The 16747-nt window shown below is 36.9% G+C and overlaps 1 protein-coding gene across 3 annotated transcripts; it reads left to right on the forward strand.

The window, feature by feature from the left end:
* Positions 1-15977, forward strand: LOC108981901. 3 transcript variants are annotated; one of them, XM_035691254.1, is made up of 14 exons: positions 4-440; positions 3238-3328; positions 3468-3552; positions 3769-3853; positions 4541-4610; positions 5618-5687; positions 6815-6860; positions 6992-7241; positions 7727-7932; positions 8080-8154; positions 14091-14160; positions 14359-14439; positions 15507-15586; positions 15679-15977. In XM_035691254.1, the coding sequence occupies exons 1-14, from the start codon at positions 322-324 to the stop codon at positions 15755-15757; spliced, it is 1407 nt and encodes a 468-aa protein (XP_035547147.1). In that variant the 5' UTR covers positions 4-321; the 3' UTR covers positions 15758-15977. The 3 variants fall into 3 exon arrangements, with proteins under 3 accessions (XP_035547149.1, XP_035547147.1, XP_035547148.1); XM_035691255.1 differs by having other exon boundaries at positions 4550-4610; XM_035691256.1 differs by lacking the exons at positions 14091-14160; positions 14359-14439; positions 15507-15586; positions 15679-15977 and adding an exon at positions 10054-11050 and having other exon boundaries at positions 1-440.
* The last annotated feature ends 770 nt before the right edge of the window (positions 15978-16747 follow it).

The following is a 16747-nucleotide window of genomic DNA, read 5'->3' on the forward strand; positions in this document are numbered from 1 at the left end:
AGAGAGAGAGAGAGGAGAGAGTGAAATCAGCAGTAATGCGTTTTGTTTGTTTTATATTCATCAAAGAGATAGCTCATAGCATAGCATTAATAATGATGATGTATTCCTTTCCCTCCTCGCGCCCACTGAAAGCTGAAAACCTTCGTCTTTCCTCCGAGAAATCCAGCTTCTAGCTCTTCAGAGAGGAAGTGACTGTCTTGGGGATTATTCCTATACATTTATTTTCGTTTATCTTCAAATAGAAATTGCTAATCTGTCCCTCGGTCTCTATCTCTCTCCTTTTCTGGTTTGTGTTAAAGTTGAGAATTTCTGGGTTTCCAAATGACAAGTTGGCGGAGAGTATTGGAGTCCGTACAGGCCGTGGCAGCCCATGGCGTCCTCTTGTGCTTTACGCTTTTGTTCGTCTTCAAGCTCGACCATGTCGTCTCCTACTCCTGGTGGTCAGTTTCCCTATGTTTATAGGAAATAATATTGAAATTTTATTTGTACATATATATATATATATATATATATATATATTTCTCTGTGGTGTTTGGTAACTTTGGCTTCTATTGGTTTGGTTATGGATTTTGATTTCTTTGCAATGGCAGTGGAATGGAAGAGTGTTACAATTTTGTGGGTTTTGCTGGACCTTTTGTTTGGGGCATTAATTGATGTAGGAGCTCATGGGCTTAGTTTATTTTTCGTTATTTACCTCGTAAAAATTGTTTTTTCAGTTGACCCCACAAACCTATACCCCGCTCTCCTTCGGAATATAATTGAAGAAAATGAATTATGGGACCTACAGATTAATGTTCTGTTGTTTTCAGAATGTTTCAGATTTTTTTTCCTTTTAACGGTGAAAAGCTGGTAGCAAAGTGTAAAAGCTTCTTCCCTGATTAGCTTCACTGTGGAATTGTGTATTCGGTTGTTTTTAATAATCAAACAAAACAATGTAATTGGAGAATGCCTGTAAATTCTCTAACAAGTTTAGTGAGAAAAATATGTGAATTAGCCTCATCTAATTTCTAGTCTGATGCGTTGGCGGTAAATTTAATTGTGTAAAAAATGCTTATGCAATGAAGGATTCGTATTAGATTGGGATAAATCATGAATGGTTTAGAATCATCCGATCTATACCAGGAGCTCCTTAATGGATCTATCACTGGGTTAGATATGTGGTAAATTTGCGTTTCTCTGTTGTTGGCTGGATTTCTCTTTCTCCTGATCCAAAGGAGTTGTTCACAAATGCAGTTCAAGCAGCAATATGCTAATACCCACACCTATGAAAGATATCTTCTAGATTATTGGAGTATGGCTTTGTTAGCTAGTTCTAACTTCTACTTGTAAAGTTCAACTAGGCTTTCTCATCATGTGTCCTTACAAGTTTGCATTTTTGTGGTGTACTTCAGTTGTTTTGGAAAGATTGTATTATGAGAGAACTGAAACCTATGAAAATCACCATAAACAATGGGATACCAATGATTTGGTAATTATGGACATTTATGACAATGCACACGCATGCGGACATGCACATCCACACCCCACCCACCCACCTAGACAGACTATAAGCACACATTGGAATAATTGAAGATGGAGTTATTTTCTGTTATTTGTGAGTTAATTAGGATGGCATACAATTATAATAATCAAAGTGCAATTTTATGAAACTTTCAGTCAAAGTGGCAAAATGCTCGAGGCGAAAATCTAGAATGATGTATAGTTTCACAAATGCCAAAGAGAAGTATTTCCACATCAAGTTTATTAATTGAGGAACAGGCATACCGTGTTTAAAAATTGAGAAATGCTACTTATCATCCCCACACCACACACCAACATGTGATTTTTTATTTTTGTTCTTATGTTTAAACACACATATTTACACATCAATATGTGTGTGCTTAAATAGAAGGAAAAAAATGACAAATCACATGTTGGTGTGTGGTGTAGGGGATGATAAACAGAAATTTTCTTAAAGATTTATAGCAAGATTGAGCTGACTTATGGCTCTATTCAAACTTTTCAATGTTTGTATTGCAGAACTACTTATCTGGCTGGTTAAATTATTAACTGAGAAGGAACTTGTACATTATGTTGGGTTTAGAGAAAAATGGTGATTTGTTCCCTTATTCAGTCCGTGCTCAATGTGTATGAAGTGGTTGAAAAAACAGGCCAAAACTTTTCTATGCAATTCCCTCCTTTTCAATAGTTTGGGGATAACTAGTGTGGTACGGTGCTGTGATTTTCCCCCTTCCGATTTGGATAATTTTATTACTAGAGGAAAGATAAATACATTAGGAGGGGTGAGGTCCAACAAACACTCCAAAACAACAAATACAATGTAGAAAACAAAACCCAATTGGGAAGTGACATCAAATAATTGGCCATTTCCCCTATTTGGCAGCCATAAGGTGGTTGTTGGAGCAATCCGTTGGTTGGATTATTTTGAAACATGTTGTAGTTGTAATCCTGCAGCAGAAAGGTGTGTATTGAGTTTGAATTATTGAGATGATGGCTGAAGATCTTCAATCCGTGACCTGAGTGTTTTCAGATAAGGGTAGATGGATAAAAACCACTTCTTGGCAAAAGAGATCACCAGCATAGTTTGGAAAGTTGTGAGAGCGCTCGACACTTCAACTATGGCAGTAGATCAAACTTCCGAACACCCACAAGCCAAAAAAAAAATAAATAAATAAATAAAAGGAAGTACAAAGATCTACTGGTTAGGTGGGGTTTTTGCGTGGTTGGGAAGGAGTGGGGGGAAGGGATGTTTTTAGGTGGGGATGGGTTGTGCATAAGCCACATAAGCGTTAGCACCAGCATATGTGGCTCACACGCTGGAGCGTGTGGGGAGGAGGTTACTTTGGAGTTGCAGATCTAGCTTTCAAAGTTATCCTTGAAATATCTAGAGAAAAATCTAGAGGTGGAAGAAGAAGGTTGGAAAGGAGGAAACAGCTGGCTAATGGGGAAATACGGTGATGGGGGGTGGAAGGGATGAGTCTAAGGCTCTAAGCTCCTCCCTCTGCTACGGATGTGGCTGCTAGCCTGCTAGGGTGGTTTAGGCAAGGTGGGTTTGGGGCTTGATAGAGAAGAATTGTAATGCATTTATGTAAGAATTGTACCGTGTTGTGATTTTAGTCCCTGAAAAGGGATATATTCTTGCAATCTAGAGCTCTTGATACTCTCACTGTACCAAATCCCCACTCACAAAAAAAAAAAAAAAGTTTAGTTACCATGTGTGTTGACATCAATGTGCAGGATTATTTTTTTCCCACTTTGGATATTTCATGCAGTTGTTGCCCGAGGGAGATTCTCATTACCTGCTCCATCAGTTCCACATAATCGTAATGTATGTCTTTATGCTTATCTACAGCTCTGAAGATTATTTCATTAGACTGATTCCCTCGTTACTTTTGTGAATATATATATCTCAAAAGTATGATCTAGATATGTAATGGGTGCCAATAAAATCTCTCTGTTTTGGACAGTGGGCACCATGCCATGCAATTGTTGCGACACCATTGCTTGTAGCGTTTGAATTACTCCTTTGTGTATATCTTGAGAGCATTTATGGTAAACAACTGTCACCTTGTTATTGGTTATTAAAGATTTGTTGTGACAACTAGTTCTAAGGCCTTCCAGTTATTTTGCTTTTATACATCTTTTCATGTCTTGGGAATGAATTTTGGTTTTTGACTTATTGACCTCATCCGAGCTAATTCATGATTGCTGGGCTTGCAATTATCCAGTGATTCATGATGCTAATTAATGCATTACTTTTTCATACAGTTCATGGTTTTGCAGCTGTAAACTTGAAGATGGTCTTTCTTCCCCTACTGGCACTTGAAATAATTATTCTGGCCGATAATTTCAGGTATTTTCTTTCTCACTGATCATGCCCAATGACACTGATCGAGTAGGTCCCCTAATTCTCTTAGTAATCCATAAAACTGAGAACCCTTCTTCTGCCAACAGCTCAAAAGATTTTCTCTCCAAGTGAAAGATGACTGAAAAGTATAGAATCTATCTCTCCTATGAGTGGTTGAGAGATTAGGGATTCATTTTTGAATCCAGATTTAAGAATCTTGTTTGCGATCAGAGTTTGGTGGAAGGAAGAAGGTTTCCAACGGGAGTTTCTCTAGCCCGGTATCTTGGTCTTCAGTTTGTTTCTTTTCCTTCTTCTGAATTTCAAAAATCATCCTTTACAGACTGAATTTATTTCCTTATTATGCGTGATGTGTCAATTTTCCTTGATTGTAGCACAATAGTGTTACTGTTATTACTACTTTCATTATTAGTTTCCCTCTAGATATGGTAATTGCAACTTTTTGCACAGTTTGTGATGCAGCCTCTATTGCCTCTACTGCTCAATTATAAAATAGGATACTTAGTTATTGACACACACAAAAAAGGGGAAAAGGATAAAACTTTGAAGAACATTGTCCAAAGGCCTTCGACACACTGTCATGTGGCTGTATAACCTTATGCTTACATCGCATCAATTACCGTTAATTTGTTTTGAATAAGTATAGTTCAGGCATTGTAACTGTAATTTTTTCAGAATGTGCAGGGCTTTAATGCCTGGAGATGAAGAAAGCATGAGTGATGAGGCTGTATGGCAGACGCTTCCTGTAGGTCTATTGATTAGTTTCTCAATGGTCAATGGGTTTCCGTATATGATTACTACTTATTGTGGATTCACCAATTCATATGACAATCGTAGCTATATTTTTTATGAATAACAATCCTAGCTATATTAACATATATTTAATATAATAAACTTATTTTAATGAGGAGAATGTTAATGTTTTTACCGTCAAACAAGATGACCAAAGAATGTTCTGAGGTGTTAAACCTCAAGAACTTATGACATGCTGGAAGTTTACAATCTTTTGAAGTTTATATAGGAGAAAAAGTAGTCTTTATAATAGAAAGTTTTGCAATGAAATCCATGCCACATTGTAGATATTGCAGACAGATATAATGGGGGAAACAATGTAGTTGTTTTTTTTCCTGTTAGGGTTGGCTTAGACTTGCCAACTGATCAAATGGGTATGAATGACCTGAAGTTGGATTGAGTTTTGCATTGGGAAGAATTGAAAGATATAGTCTTCATTTGTGTGTTCTTTTTTCTTTCTGTTCCTTTTTTTTTTTCGTGTCCGATACTGAATAAGCATTGCTCGTCTCCAATATCAAAATTATGCCTCCTATAAATTTACTTCTTCATGGAAACGTAATTTTTTGTTAGAAAAATGCAGGATTTGTCAAACTCTTGTTCATTTAATGACATTCATTGGGTTTTAACATAAACTGTTGGATAAATTTTGGAAGTGCATCTGTCAAAATGATTTGGGTACATCCAGTCTACCTGTGCTTTCATTTCATGTTCTTTGTAAGAGATGCATGTCTGGATTTTAACTTTAACATCCAAGTATATTGATCACAAACTTGGGGAATTTTTGAATGTCTTAGTTTGGAATATGAACTGTTGATTTGATATTGGCCATGAACCTGTTGAGGATTTCTGAAAATAATCTGGGTTTCATCCTCCGCATATGTTCACTTTTAAAGTACTGTTATTGAACTTAAAAATGAACATTTGAAAGGACTAAAGTATCTGCCAATGTGTTGCTTGTAGCACTTTTGGGTAGCAATATCCATGGTCTTCTTTGCTGCTGCTACAGTCTTCACCCTCCTGAAGCTGAGTGGTAATTTCTTTTACTCCCCATAATATTCAGCATTACTACAACAAAATGCACTACACTCTCATAAGCTTTATGTTGCAGTCTCATGATCCGGCTTTAGGCTGCAGTTGCTTGATCCATTGTATTGTAACTGTTGCACATTTATCGTATGCATTAAGTAGCACCATTTTTATGGCCATCCAAATCTACATGACACAACCCATTTGACTCATGTACCTTGTTGATGGCACATGTACCATGTACTATGTACCTTATTTGCCTCATTGTGCCATTTTTTAGGTTCCCCGCTGTGCTGTCTTTATTTATTTATTTAATTGTTTCCATGTGTCCATGTAGGGCTGTCAATCGGGTCGGGTCATTTTGAGTTAACCCGACCCGAATAATTAAACATGTCAATAATCCTGATCCAAATTCAACAACGTTTGTTTAACGGGTTGACCTGACACAACCCGTTTATTTATTTGGGTTGTGTACGGTTAGGTTGACCTGATACAAGCCATTAGACTTGTAAAAAAATTAAAAACCAAAAAAAGGAAAAAATATTCACAAAAATTAATTCTTCTTGCCATTGGATAACAAGGCAAAGGTTATGTAAGAAAAATTAAGAAAAGACTTAAAATAAGTGTCATACTTTTCAGTGTAAAACTCAATTTCTGGGAAAAAAAATGTGGCAGGTCAATTGTGTCATGGGTTGACTGACTAACCCATGATGGATTGACTTTTTTTTTTTTGGCTAATCGGGTCACTTGGACACAATTAATCTGGTCAAATTTGGGTGAAATGAGAACTTGATTATGCTCAAATCTAACCATATTATAACGTGTCGGGTTTGCGGGTTGTGTAAAAAACTGACAGCCCTACATGTCCATGGTGTGTTGGATGTCTTGTTTTGCGTTCGTATCTTTGCTGCATACATGGTTAGATTTTGCAGAGAATTTTTCTTTAATTCACCTGAATTTCTAAATTCCTGAATCGTACTAATTTTTGGACTGAGAATCTTCGGTAATTAGGCATTGCTGTTGTTTGTCCCATTTTGGATGGTATCTTGCTTTCTGTTAATTATTCAGCAGTATACTCTGTCTGTATACATTAAATTGATCCATTGTACTCATGTGCACATGATGTAACAGGTGATGTGGGTGCTCTTGGCTGGTGGGACTTATTTATAAATTTTGGGTAAGCATTATATTGTTTAATGTTTATTTTTTTAGCAAAGTTACTTGGGACATTGACATTTCATTGTTTATATTCAAGGTTTTGAATGACAATGAAATTCTGAACCTTTTTTTTTTTAATAAAAACTACAGTATTGCAGAATGCTTTGCCTTTCTTGTTTGTACGAAGTGGTCTAATCCGATGATTCATAGTAACTCTCGCACAAGGGAAGCTAGTTCATCTTCTGCGACTATCAGATATCTTGACTGGCACAGTGGTTTAGTAGTCTCTCCAGAGGACGAACAGCAGGAAGATAGAATGTGCAGTCTGCAGGACATTGGTGGTCATATCATGAAAATTCCAGTGATTGGTTTTCAAATCCTCCTTTGTATGCGCTTAGAGGTGTGTTTTTAAGTTGTGGAAATGACTAGTATTTGGGATATATTCTCAAAGGTAATGATACCCTTACACCTCTTTTACTACTGCTTTACTATCCAACTATTTTTTTTCTCTTGTTCTTTGAATCTGGATTAAAAATCTCAAAACATGACATTCTTGCATAATCTAGAAGAAAATACATTCAATCAACTAAAGTAATCATGTAATTTAATTAAAAATAAATTCAAATTTATAAAACTTGACCTTCTTTTTACTCTGAGTCAATTTTTATAAATTGACTTTATTTTGAATTAATTTACATGATTACATTGGTTGATTAAATTTATTTTCTTTTAAATTATGCAAGAAGGTCATATTCTGGGATTTTTAATCCAGATTCAAATAGCAAAAGGAAAAAAATAACTGCCAAGTAGTAAAACAGTAGTAAAGGAGATGTAAGGGCATCATTACCCTATTCTCAATAGACCTATAACAGTTTCTGATTTCAGGGAACACCTGCTGATGCTAAGCATATACCACTGCCAGTTCTCTTCTCTCCAGTTTTTCTCCTGCAAGGTGTTGGTCTACTACTTGCTGCCTCTAGGCTGGTGGAGAAAATTGTACTCTTACTTCATAGTGGAGCTGGCACAGGATTATATTTTAGATTTTCTGAAAGAGCTCATGACTGCTTGGGCTTCTTGCACCATGGTTCCAGGTAAGGGCTTCTTTCCCCTCCCTAGAAAATCTTGAATAGGCAAGACTCTGAACATACAAATCAATAATGCTCTGAACATACAAATCAATAATGCAATCATTGAATTTGCTATGAACCGATTCTTAATCTGAAAGTCTTCAACAACAGGCTCTTGGGTTGGTGGTCAATTGATGAAGGTAGTCGAGAAGAACAGGCCCGGCTTTTACAGCAGGGGGCTTCTGGGTTAGTATTGTTTACTTTTGATTTGGTATTTGCAAGTGGACTATATGCAAATATTATAAAAGGCAAAGAGTTGCCACATCTCGGCATGCTTTGATTGTTTATGTGAACATATGTGATTGGGTAAGTATCATTTTGATAAGCATTCAAAATATTTTTAAAAGACAAAATAATTATGCACTGAATGATTGAATACATCCTGTCAGCAAGTCTTCACTTTTTTCTCCCCCTTGTAATTCTTTGAAGCCTTGTGATTTATATCCAAAAGAGTGAATTAGAAATTTAAAAGAAAAATTGGACGTGTTAGAGGAAAATTATAAGAAATAAATTTAGCAATAGATGCAAAATCACTGACGTAAAACATGTCAAATAAATTTGGTGGCATGTGAGTCCTGAAGGTGAACATATTGCAGCAACTAATTGACTCTTGTTCCTTGAGGTATGATATTCATTGGGTAGAAAATGCTTGCTTTTAATGCAAGTGACTAGAATCCGGTTTGTAAATTTCAGATTTTTGGGTATGGGCTGAAGTTTGGGTAATTTATCATAATCTGGATTTAATATATTATTTTATGTTTTTCTCCTATCATTTATGGTCTTAAAATTCTTTAGTTTCAATTAAGTCGTCAGAGCTTCAACTGTTGAAGTCATCTTAGAAGTCAAGTCTTACTGAAAGTTCAAGTCTCATCAAGAGTCCAAGTCTTGTTACGAGCCCCAATTATTATCTTTTTTTATAGGTAATCAAGAATTTTTATTCATAAGAGAGGGAGCCCCAATTATTATTAGAATTGGGTTTAATTGTGGATTAGTTTTCTATAAACATTGATGTAATGCAGAGTTTCCTGAACGTTTTACTGCAATTCTGCTCGTGATATATGATACAATTCTTCTCCAAGTTGTGTTACCAAGAAAAGCTGAATCTGATTGGAATGGCTAGATCTATCTTTTTCATCCTTTTCTTTCTCTAATTCTCAGACTATACAATTTGACGTTGATAACTTACCCATAGAATCCAAAAACTCATATGATAAAAACTGTAGCGGCACCTGCCTTTCATTAGCCTCCAAACTCACAAAACCAGATCTGCCAGAATTCCAGATTTGCTGTGAAACAGTCCCGACAGCCATCCAAGAGCTTGAAATCTCTTCCTGTTACACCTCCAAACCATTTTTTTTTTCTTACCCTATTTGAAACCCCACTTAACCTACTATTTTCCAGTCTTTTTGACCAGACCCCTACTCTCTCTCTCTCTCTCTCTCTCTCTCTCTCTCGGGTAAGTCACAAATTCCTAATTTCAAAAACTACGATTCCCTTCAAGTACCTGCTGCCAATAAAATTCTGCAGCCTTGTTCCTGTTTCCAGCACCTCTTGAGACCCTTCACAACTCAAATCTTTCGGAGCCTGAATTGAATCATGAGCCTTCTATGTCATTTTCCCATCTTTTAGAATTTCAAAGTTATAAGCTTCCCTAAAATCTATCGTAATTAAACCATATAAAAATGCCCATTTGCTTATCAAAAGAAGAAAAACATCCATGTGCTGCTCTGCGAAGAATTATTCTGTTGTACGGAATTTTTCTAATGGCATCTACCAACTTGCACTTGATTTTATTTATTTATTTATTTTTTCCATTTGAGTAACATGTTTGAATCAGTTTTCTTTCGGCCTTTATATTTATATTTTTATTATGATCATCTTTCTAGTCCTTTTTATTTTCCATTGGCCGTAATACTAAGTGCATGTCCTACCAGATTTTGAGAAATTCTACTTAGATATGTCATTTTGTGATTGTCTACTCCCTGTTTGTTGTTGTCATGTTCTTCAAACTATAGTTTCGTGCAAATTGTCAATCGTAAATGTGCATTAGACATTATGCAATTTTTTATTTTTTTTGTCAGGCAGTTTTATTAAGTGCAGTATGTTACTATATATAAGAGAAAGAACCAGATTTGGAAGAAAAGAGAAAACAAAAGTGTTGACATCTAGAAATAAAGAGTTTTTAGCAATATGGTTCTAAGGTCAAGCAACATTCTTCAAAGGGAAGGCCAAACTTGGGTTGGGCCGCTTAAGCCCGAAATGGAGACCGAAGCTCCATTGGCCTGTGTTTGAGAAGGGCTCCACTTCTGGGCCAGTTTCATGGTCCAACGGAAGTCCTGGACCAGATAAGACCCTTATCTCAAAGCCGGTAACCTCCGTCGTCGATCACGACCCCTACGCAGGCATTCCTTCGTATATGGCGGAGAAGGCATGTATGGCGGAGAAGGTTTCTGACTTGTCCCCAGTCATAATCGGAGAAGGTGACATGTAGGGTATCTGAGAAGTCCACAACAGGAGTAGAGTCTGTGGAAGACTTGGAACACAGTGGGAAGACACAGATAACAACCATGTGTCCCTTGGCTTTGGTTCCATCCCCGTGATCATGGTGTAACACCGACGTCTAAAGGGTCCGTTGAAGTTGCACACACAAGGTCGCCAGAGGTGAAGGGACTTGTTGCCAAGCCAGAATCTCCAATGGAGAGTACCATTGGTGTTGTTGAGGAGGCACAGGTTCTGAACAAGGGTTTATCGTTGGTACCATTTGGATCTACTTCAGGCGCTATATCGGGGGAAGATGTATTCCCCTTGGTATCTCTTCCTCCATTAAACAATATAGATGAATCATCTTCGGATTGGGTTTTGCAAAAGGTTAATGAGATTCAGCATATTGTGGGAATCTCACATGGAGGATGTGAAGACCAGTTTAAAGCTCTAATCACTGTGATTCAGGCAAGCCACCGTGATACCAAATCAAGCTTCAAGAAAAGCAGGGAGTTGAAGCGTCTTTTTAGTGCAATCAACTATGACGCTAAGGGTGGTAGCTCAAGTCGAGGGCACAGAGGTTGATGTATGTTGGGAAGTCTTTCGCATAGAGGGTATTTTGGGAGGTGTGATTTATGTTGGGCAATGGGAAACAAGGGGTTGGGGTTGGAGAGGGGTGAGTTATTCTATCTCATGCTTGATGTATGTTGGGTAGTTTTTCGTGGGCTTTTGGGGCAATAGGAGCTCTCTAGTATGGGTTAGGGATTTTCTTGTATACATCCAGTGTTTTGGTTCCTCCTATTGATATATATATGTATATATATAATATTTTTACTTATAAAAAAAAAAAAACATTTTTCAAAGTTTTTAGAATTATGTTCAAAAAAAACATTCTTCGAAGTTTTTAGAATTATGTTCATTCCACAAGTACTACATTTGGTATAAAACGGAACCATTCACCAAACTACCATGCTGTTATGACCTACGTTTGGACTTCTCCAACAAGTCAGCAACTCTACAACCCTTTGGGGCATCATCCAATGAACATCAAGAAGTTGGAAGACTGAGGCCCATACTATTCTAGCAGCTTCATAGTGTAGCAATAAATCATCAATTGTTTCACCACTTTTCTTGCAAATGCAGCACCAATCCATCACTAAGATTCTCCTATTCCTCAAATTATCCATAGCTAGAATATTCCCCAACATACCCCTTTTTTTTTTGAAAAATGGACGAAAGTCACTTGTCCATGAGTGACCCTGCCCCAAATTTATTAAAAACCTTCACTTGTGGCGGATGAATACCATGGTAACAATCCCAAAGACACCGTAGAGTTATCAAAATTTACAAGAAAAAATATACTCAGTTGCCAAGAAAATCCCAAGACAATTATCAAAAACCCAAAGCCAAACCAACCCACCAAACACAAAATCACCGTCTAAAATAGGGCATGCCAAGTTTGTCTAAGCGAATTAATCCCCGAATACGACCTTGAATGGAGATGCGTCACAAAAATCTGAAGTTAACCCTTGAATCCCCTGCTTTGCCAAGAAATCTGCCACCATATTAGCTTCTCTAAAAATATGACGAAATCGAACATTTAGCTCACATACCATGTTTTTCACTTCCTCCCAAAAATCCCAAAGGAACCAATATTTGCACACCCCCGATGCTAACCAACCTACTATAACCACCGAATCCGATTCTACCAAAACATCCCGCAAGCCCGAATAATACCCCCTCCACCAGACTCACCCGGGTTGCCACAAGAGCCTCCATCCACATTTTGCTTTACCCTTCCTCTTTCCAGTGGAGGGGGTTCCCCAACTTACCTATCCACACAGCATGCCGTCTGCAATGGAGATTTGTTCAGAAAAATGTCTAGTGGAGTACAAAAGGTTTTTCACACAATAGTTGATATCAAGTTTTGACCTCATAATTTCTTCGTCTGTACAGCACCCACCAAATTTTATCCTCATCACCATCACTTAACCTAGTGGAAAAGGCTGAATAATGAGGAAAACAAATCCAAATCCCAATCTTGAGCTGATTGAATAAAAGTGATTCCAATGTCTAGTGTTGTTGGAGAGTTGCTAAGAATCTAGCACCAAGGCCTCCTGATTGCGGGGAAGTCTGAACAATTCCAAAAAAACTGCCTTCAAAGTTTGATTGCTGCACCCAATGTCATGAGAAAATCTAATCTTAGTCCCATGCCCGCCTTGAATCCGATAAAGCTAGAGAAAATCCCCCAACCTTTTTTTTTACACACCAACCCCATAAAGGCCTGCTGATTTCATTAGAACACCACCCTCCCACATAATGCCATAGTGAACTTAGCCATTTACCCATTAGAGCATGATTGAACGCTAGCAAAGTTCTGACTCCCAACCCTCCTGGAGAGATTGGAGTGTGGATCTTGACTAGTTGATTAGATGAGACTTGAACTCCTCGACAGTTCCCCCCATAAGAAATCTTTTTGAATTCTCTCATATGATTGACCACACCAGCTTGTATGGGGAATAGAGGCACATAGTAAGTTGGCATAAAAAGTGCTTCAATTTTATATTTTCGATTATTTTTTTATAAGTAAAATAATTTTTATTAATATGCAAAATAGTCATAGCCCAAGTACACTAGATGTATACAAAAGAGTATACCTACTTAGGAGCTAAGGATAAGATACAAGGAAATCATGAGAACCGAGTCCATTGAAGTCTATAGCTATGGCCCAGAGAAATGAAGTAATGAGAAGTAAACTTTTTTTTTTGATAAGTAAAAGTAAAACTTTATTAATAGAAAAAGGCGTAGCCTGAATGCACCACAATAAGAAAATGGGAGCCATATTTCACACTGCAGCAATTTGGGGATTGATACAAAGACCTTACAGGCATAATGATGCTAACCCAACTCTGCTGAAAAAATCATTCCGGCCTAGCAGCCTCATAGTGGAGGAGCAATTGACTCACTGTTTCTCCACCTTTTTACACATACAGCACCAATGAAGAACGATGATCCGACATTTCTTTAGGTTGCCCATGATTAGGATCTTTTCTAGGGAAACTTTCCAAACAAAGAAGGCAGTCTTATGAGGTGCCTTACACTTTTAGATGTTCCAAGGAAAAGGATTATTGTCCTGACTAGTGATGGCCTCGTAGAATGAATTTACAAATTTTTTTCCTTTCCTAGAGGGAACCCAAAGCATCTTGTCACCCTCTTCATTACTTACTCCTAACGAGCACAACAAATTGAAAATTTTGTGAAAGCTCCAACTTCCGAATAATGGGCTGCCCTAATAAAGCACATTCCACTGTGGTGAACCATTAGAAATTTCTCTTAGCTCGGCCACGGAAGCCTCCTACTCACACACAATCCTATTATCGGTACTTAAAAAAATATAAATTAGATTGTTTATGTATATGGATGCCAAATATGAATGAGGACTCTCCTTATTTCATGTGAAATGCGTTCATCTCTAGAAATGCGTTCATCTCTAGATCATTAAAACATGGCTTGTTCACCTTCTGTCAGTGGTGTTTTGGCTCTAGCTGCTGCATTATATCTTTATTTGCCATATGAAATTCTTCAAAGGTCTTTGCACTCTGTATTGGGCTGATATTGTACATTGATTATTTACCACCCAGGTATAGCACTTTCTGTGGTTATCCGCCAGAGATTGTGAAGAAAATGCCTAAAAAGGATCTCGCAGAGGAGGTGATCACAATTCTCTAAGCATGTTTCTTTTGGCTAGATAATCATCTCCCCATATGCATATAGATACATTATTTTTGTCTATATTGCTTTAGCTTATGTTTTATTTTGTTGTTTACCAAATATCGGCTACTTCCCTAAATTATAAATGAGACAATTACTGTTCTGTTGTGTTGAATTTATGATTCTCGTTTGTCTCAGGTTTGGAGACTGCAAGCAGCTTTAGGTGAGCAGGCAGAAATCACAAAATACAGCCAGCAGGAATTTGAAAGACTTCAAAATGTAATCTTCTCATCCTTGCCTCTAGTTTAACAACGGCATGGATATGTAATGTGACCTTGTGCATATGTTAGCCTCATACATCCAAAAACATTGACTTGCAACTAGTTTAAATTTCTGTTGGTGGTCAACTTAATTTCACCTCGGGGTTTAGTTTATCTAGTTGTAATTAAGGTTTTATAGCTCAATCATACAAAATACCTGTATGTGGTTTTCGAGATTAAATTTGAATAGTATTTCAAGAAAATATTCAATTTCTGGAATGTGCATGAGTTTCCATTATAGTCAATTATAAAACTTGATATAGTTTATGCATCAACACTTGTTAATAGGCATCATTATAGTTGAGTCCTGATAGACAATCATGCATACATAGGTGTTGCTCTAGTATATGTGCCGTGTACTTTGGGCTATGCTTACTTTTCTCATCAGTAAAATTATTCTTTACTGATAAAAAAAAAAAAAATTTGAGTCCTTATATCTATAGATGTTGTAGCCTTGTTTCTTTCGAGAATTTGTTCAACTCCAATATTTATCTGTAGGGCCTTACTAGTTATCTTGTTAAAACAGTTGCTGAAGCTTTTTTTTGCAACTTGAGGTTTTTATCACATAAAATTGTTTATAATTATCTCCATTTTGTTGTTTAAACTTGAAAGTGAATTGTCCCAAAGGTGTTATTTATCTGTAGGGCCATAAGCACTCGTTAGTCTCACCATAATAGCAATTAAAATGAGATGGCAAAAGTTGGCCTTTGGCGAAAATCATAGAGTTTAGGATATCTGAAGGCTTTAGTCACTCTGAAAGCATTGATTGCCAATTGAATATCAGTGGTGTTCATTGGTGTAATCACTCACCCGAAACAAAAGGTGCTGCGAATATATCCTCAATTATGCTAGTTTTGTTTGTCCAATCAGAAAGTGATGAGTTTGATGTTGTTTGTTCTTGAATTTGCGGAAGCATCTCTGCATGTTTTCATTCTAGCTTGTTTGGGTCCGTTCTTTCCCAAATTAATTCTTGTTATAACTTGAATTCACCTTCATCCATTAATGTTGCCTACATGTGCTGTTCAGGAAAAAGTTCTATGTAGGGTTTGCTTTGAGGGAGAGATAAGTGTGGTCCTGCTTCCATGCAGGCATCGTATCCTTTGCAGGTAGCCATTTCACCTTGATACTTACACATGTAAATCATCTTTTTTTTCCCCTTTAGCTGGTGTGAAGCTAATTGTTTTCCAATGCATTGCAGTACCTGCTGTGAGAAATGTAAAAAATGCCCGATTTGCCGCGTCTCCGTTGAGGAGCGCTTACCTGTATATGATGTTTAGGTTGTAGCTCCCCCCCCCATTTTGTTTTTCTAAGAGCACAAAATGGAGTGCATAGGGAAATGTAAAAAATGACAGTGGGAGAATGTTTTAATACGGTTTCACACTTTTCAGTGAAACTTGTTCAAAACTGTATGAAGCTGTTAATCTTTTTCTCTTCCTTTTTTGAATTGTAAATATAGTGAGCCTTTTATAGGGGAAATGACAGTCTGCAGGTTTTAAGGTCTTGTGATGCTGCAAACCAGCATTGTGTTACAAAACTAACTGTGATGCTTTACTTGGAAAAGGCCGGACTACAAATTATAGACTGGAATTGTACCATGACATAAAGTCCATATAGAGATGAAAATATTTAATTAATTTTTGCTAATTTATGTTTGATTCAACTATTATACCTACTCCACATCTTTTTATTTTTATTTTTGAGATTTTGTTTTCCACTTCCTTTTCTTTTTGGTTCATAGAGGCTGATTAACCTTTTGCATGAATACGCTACCAGTTGCGTTTGGGTAGTAAGTTGTTCTCAGGTATTCTGTGAATAGTAGTGAAAAAATACTGATAGAATATTGAATATTAGTGAAAAATAGGTGAAAAATAATAATAAAATAATGAATAATAGAGAGGTATTATGAGAATAAGGTATTCTCAATACCCAAATTAGGCCAAGAGAGCTCAATTTGAACTTTTCAAGATAATTACAAAGAAAAAAATGTGTTGCAGAAGAAAAAGAGAGAATAGATTTTGGAAGAAAAGAGAGGAGAAGAAAGGGAGTTGGTTTCATTGTTTTGCTACAGTTTTAGCCAAGCAATTATGCCAGTTTTATCTTGAGTTAAAAAAACAATTGTGGGGAAGGTTGGACCTCAATTTCCTCTCACAATGCCTTTGAGGATAAGGGCACTTCTTCGAGGATCATATTTATCTCTTGCCATGTTTTTTTTTTGTTATGTAATGATCTTTGTAGGGAAGCTACATGTATTATTAAGTGGCACGATC

The sequence above is a fragment of the Juglans regia genome, chromosome 6 (assembly GCF_001411555.2).
Source record: "Juglans regia cultivar Chandler chromosome 6, Walnut 2.0, whole genome shotgun sequence".
In the NCBI taxonomy this organism is placed as follows: domain Eukaryota; kingdom Viridiplantae; phylum Streptophyta; class Magnoliopsida; order Fagales; family Juglandaceae; genus Juglans; species Juglans regia.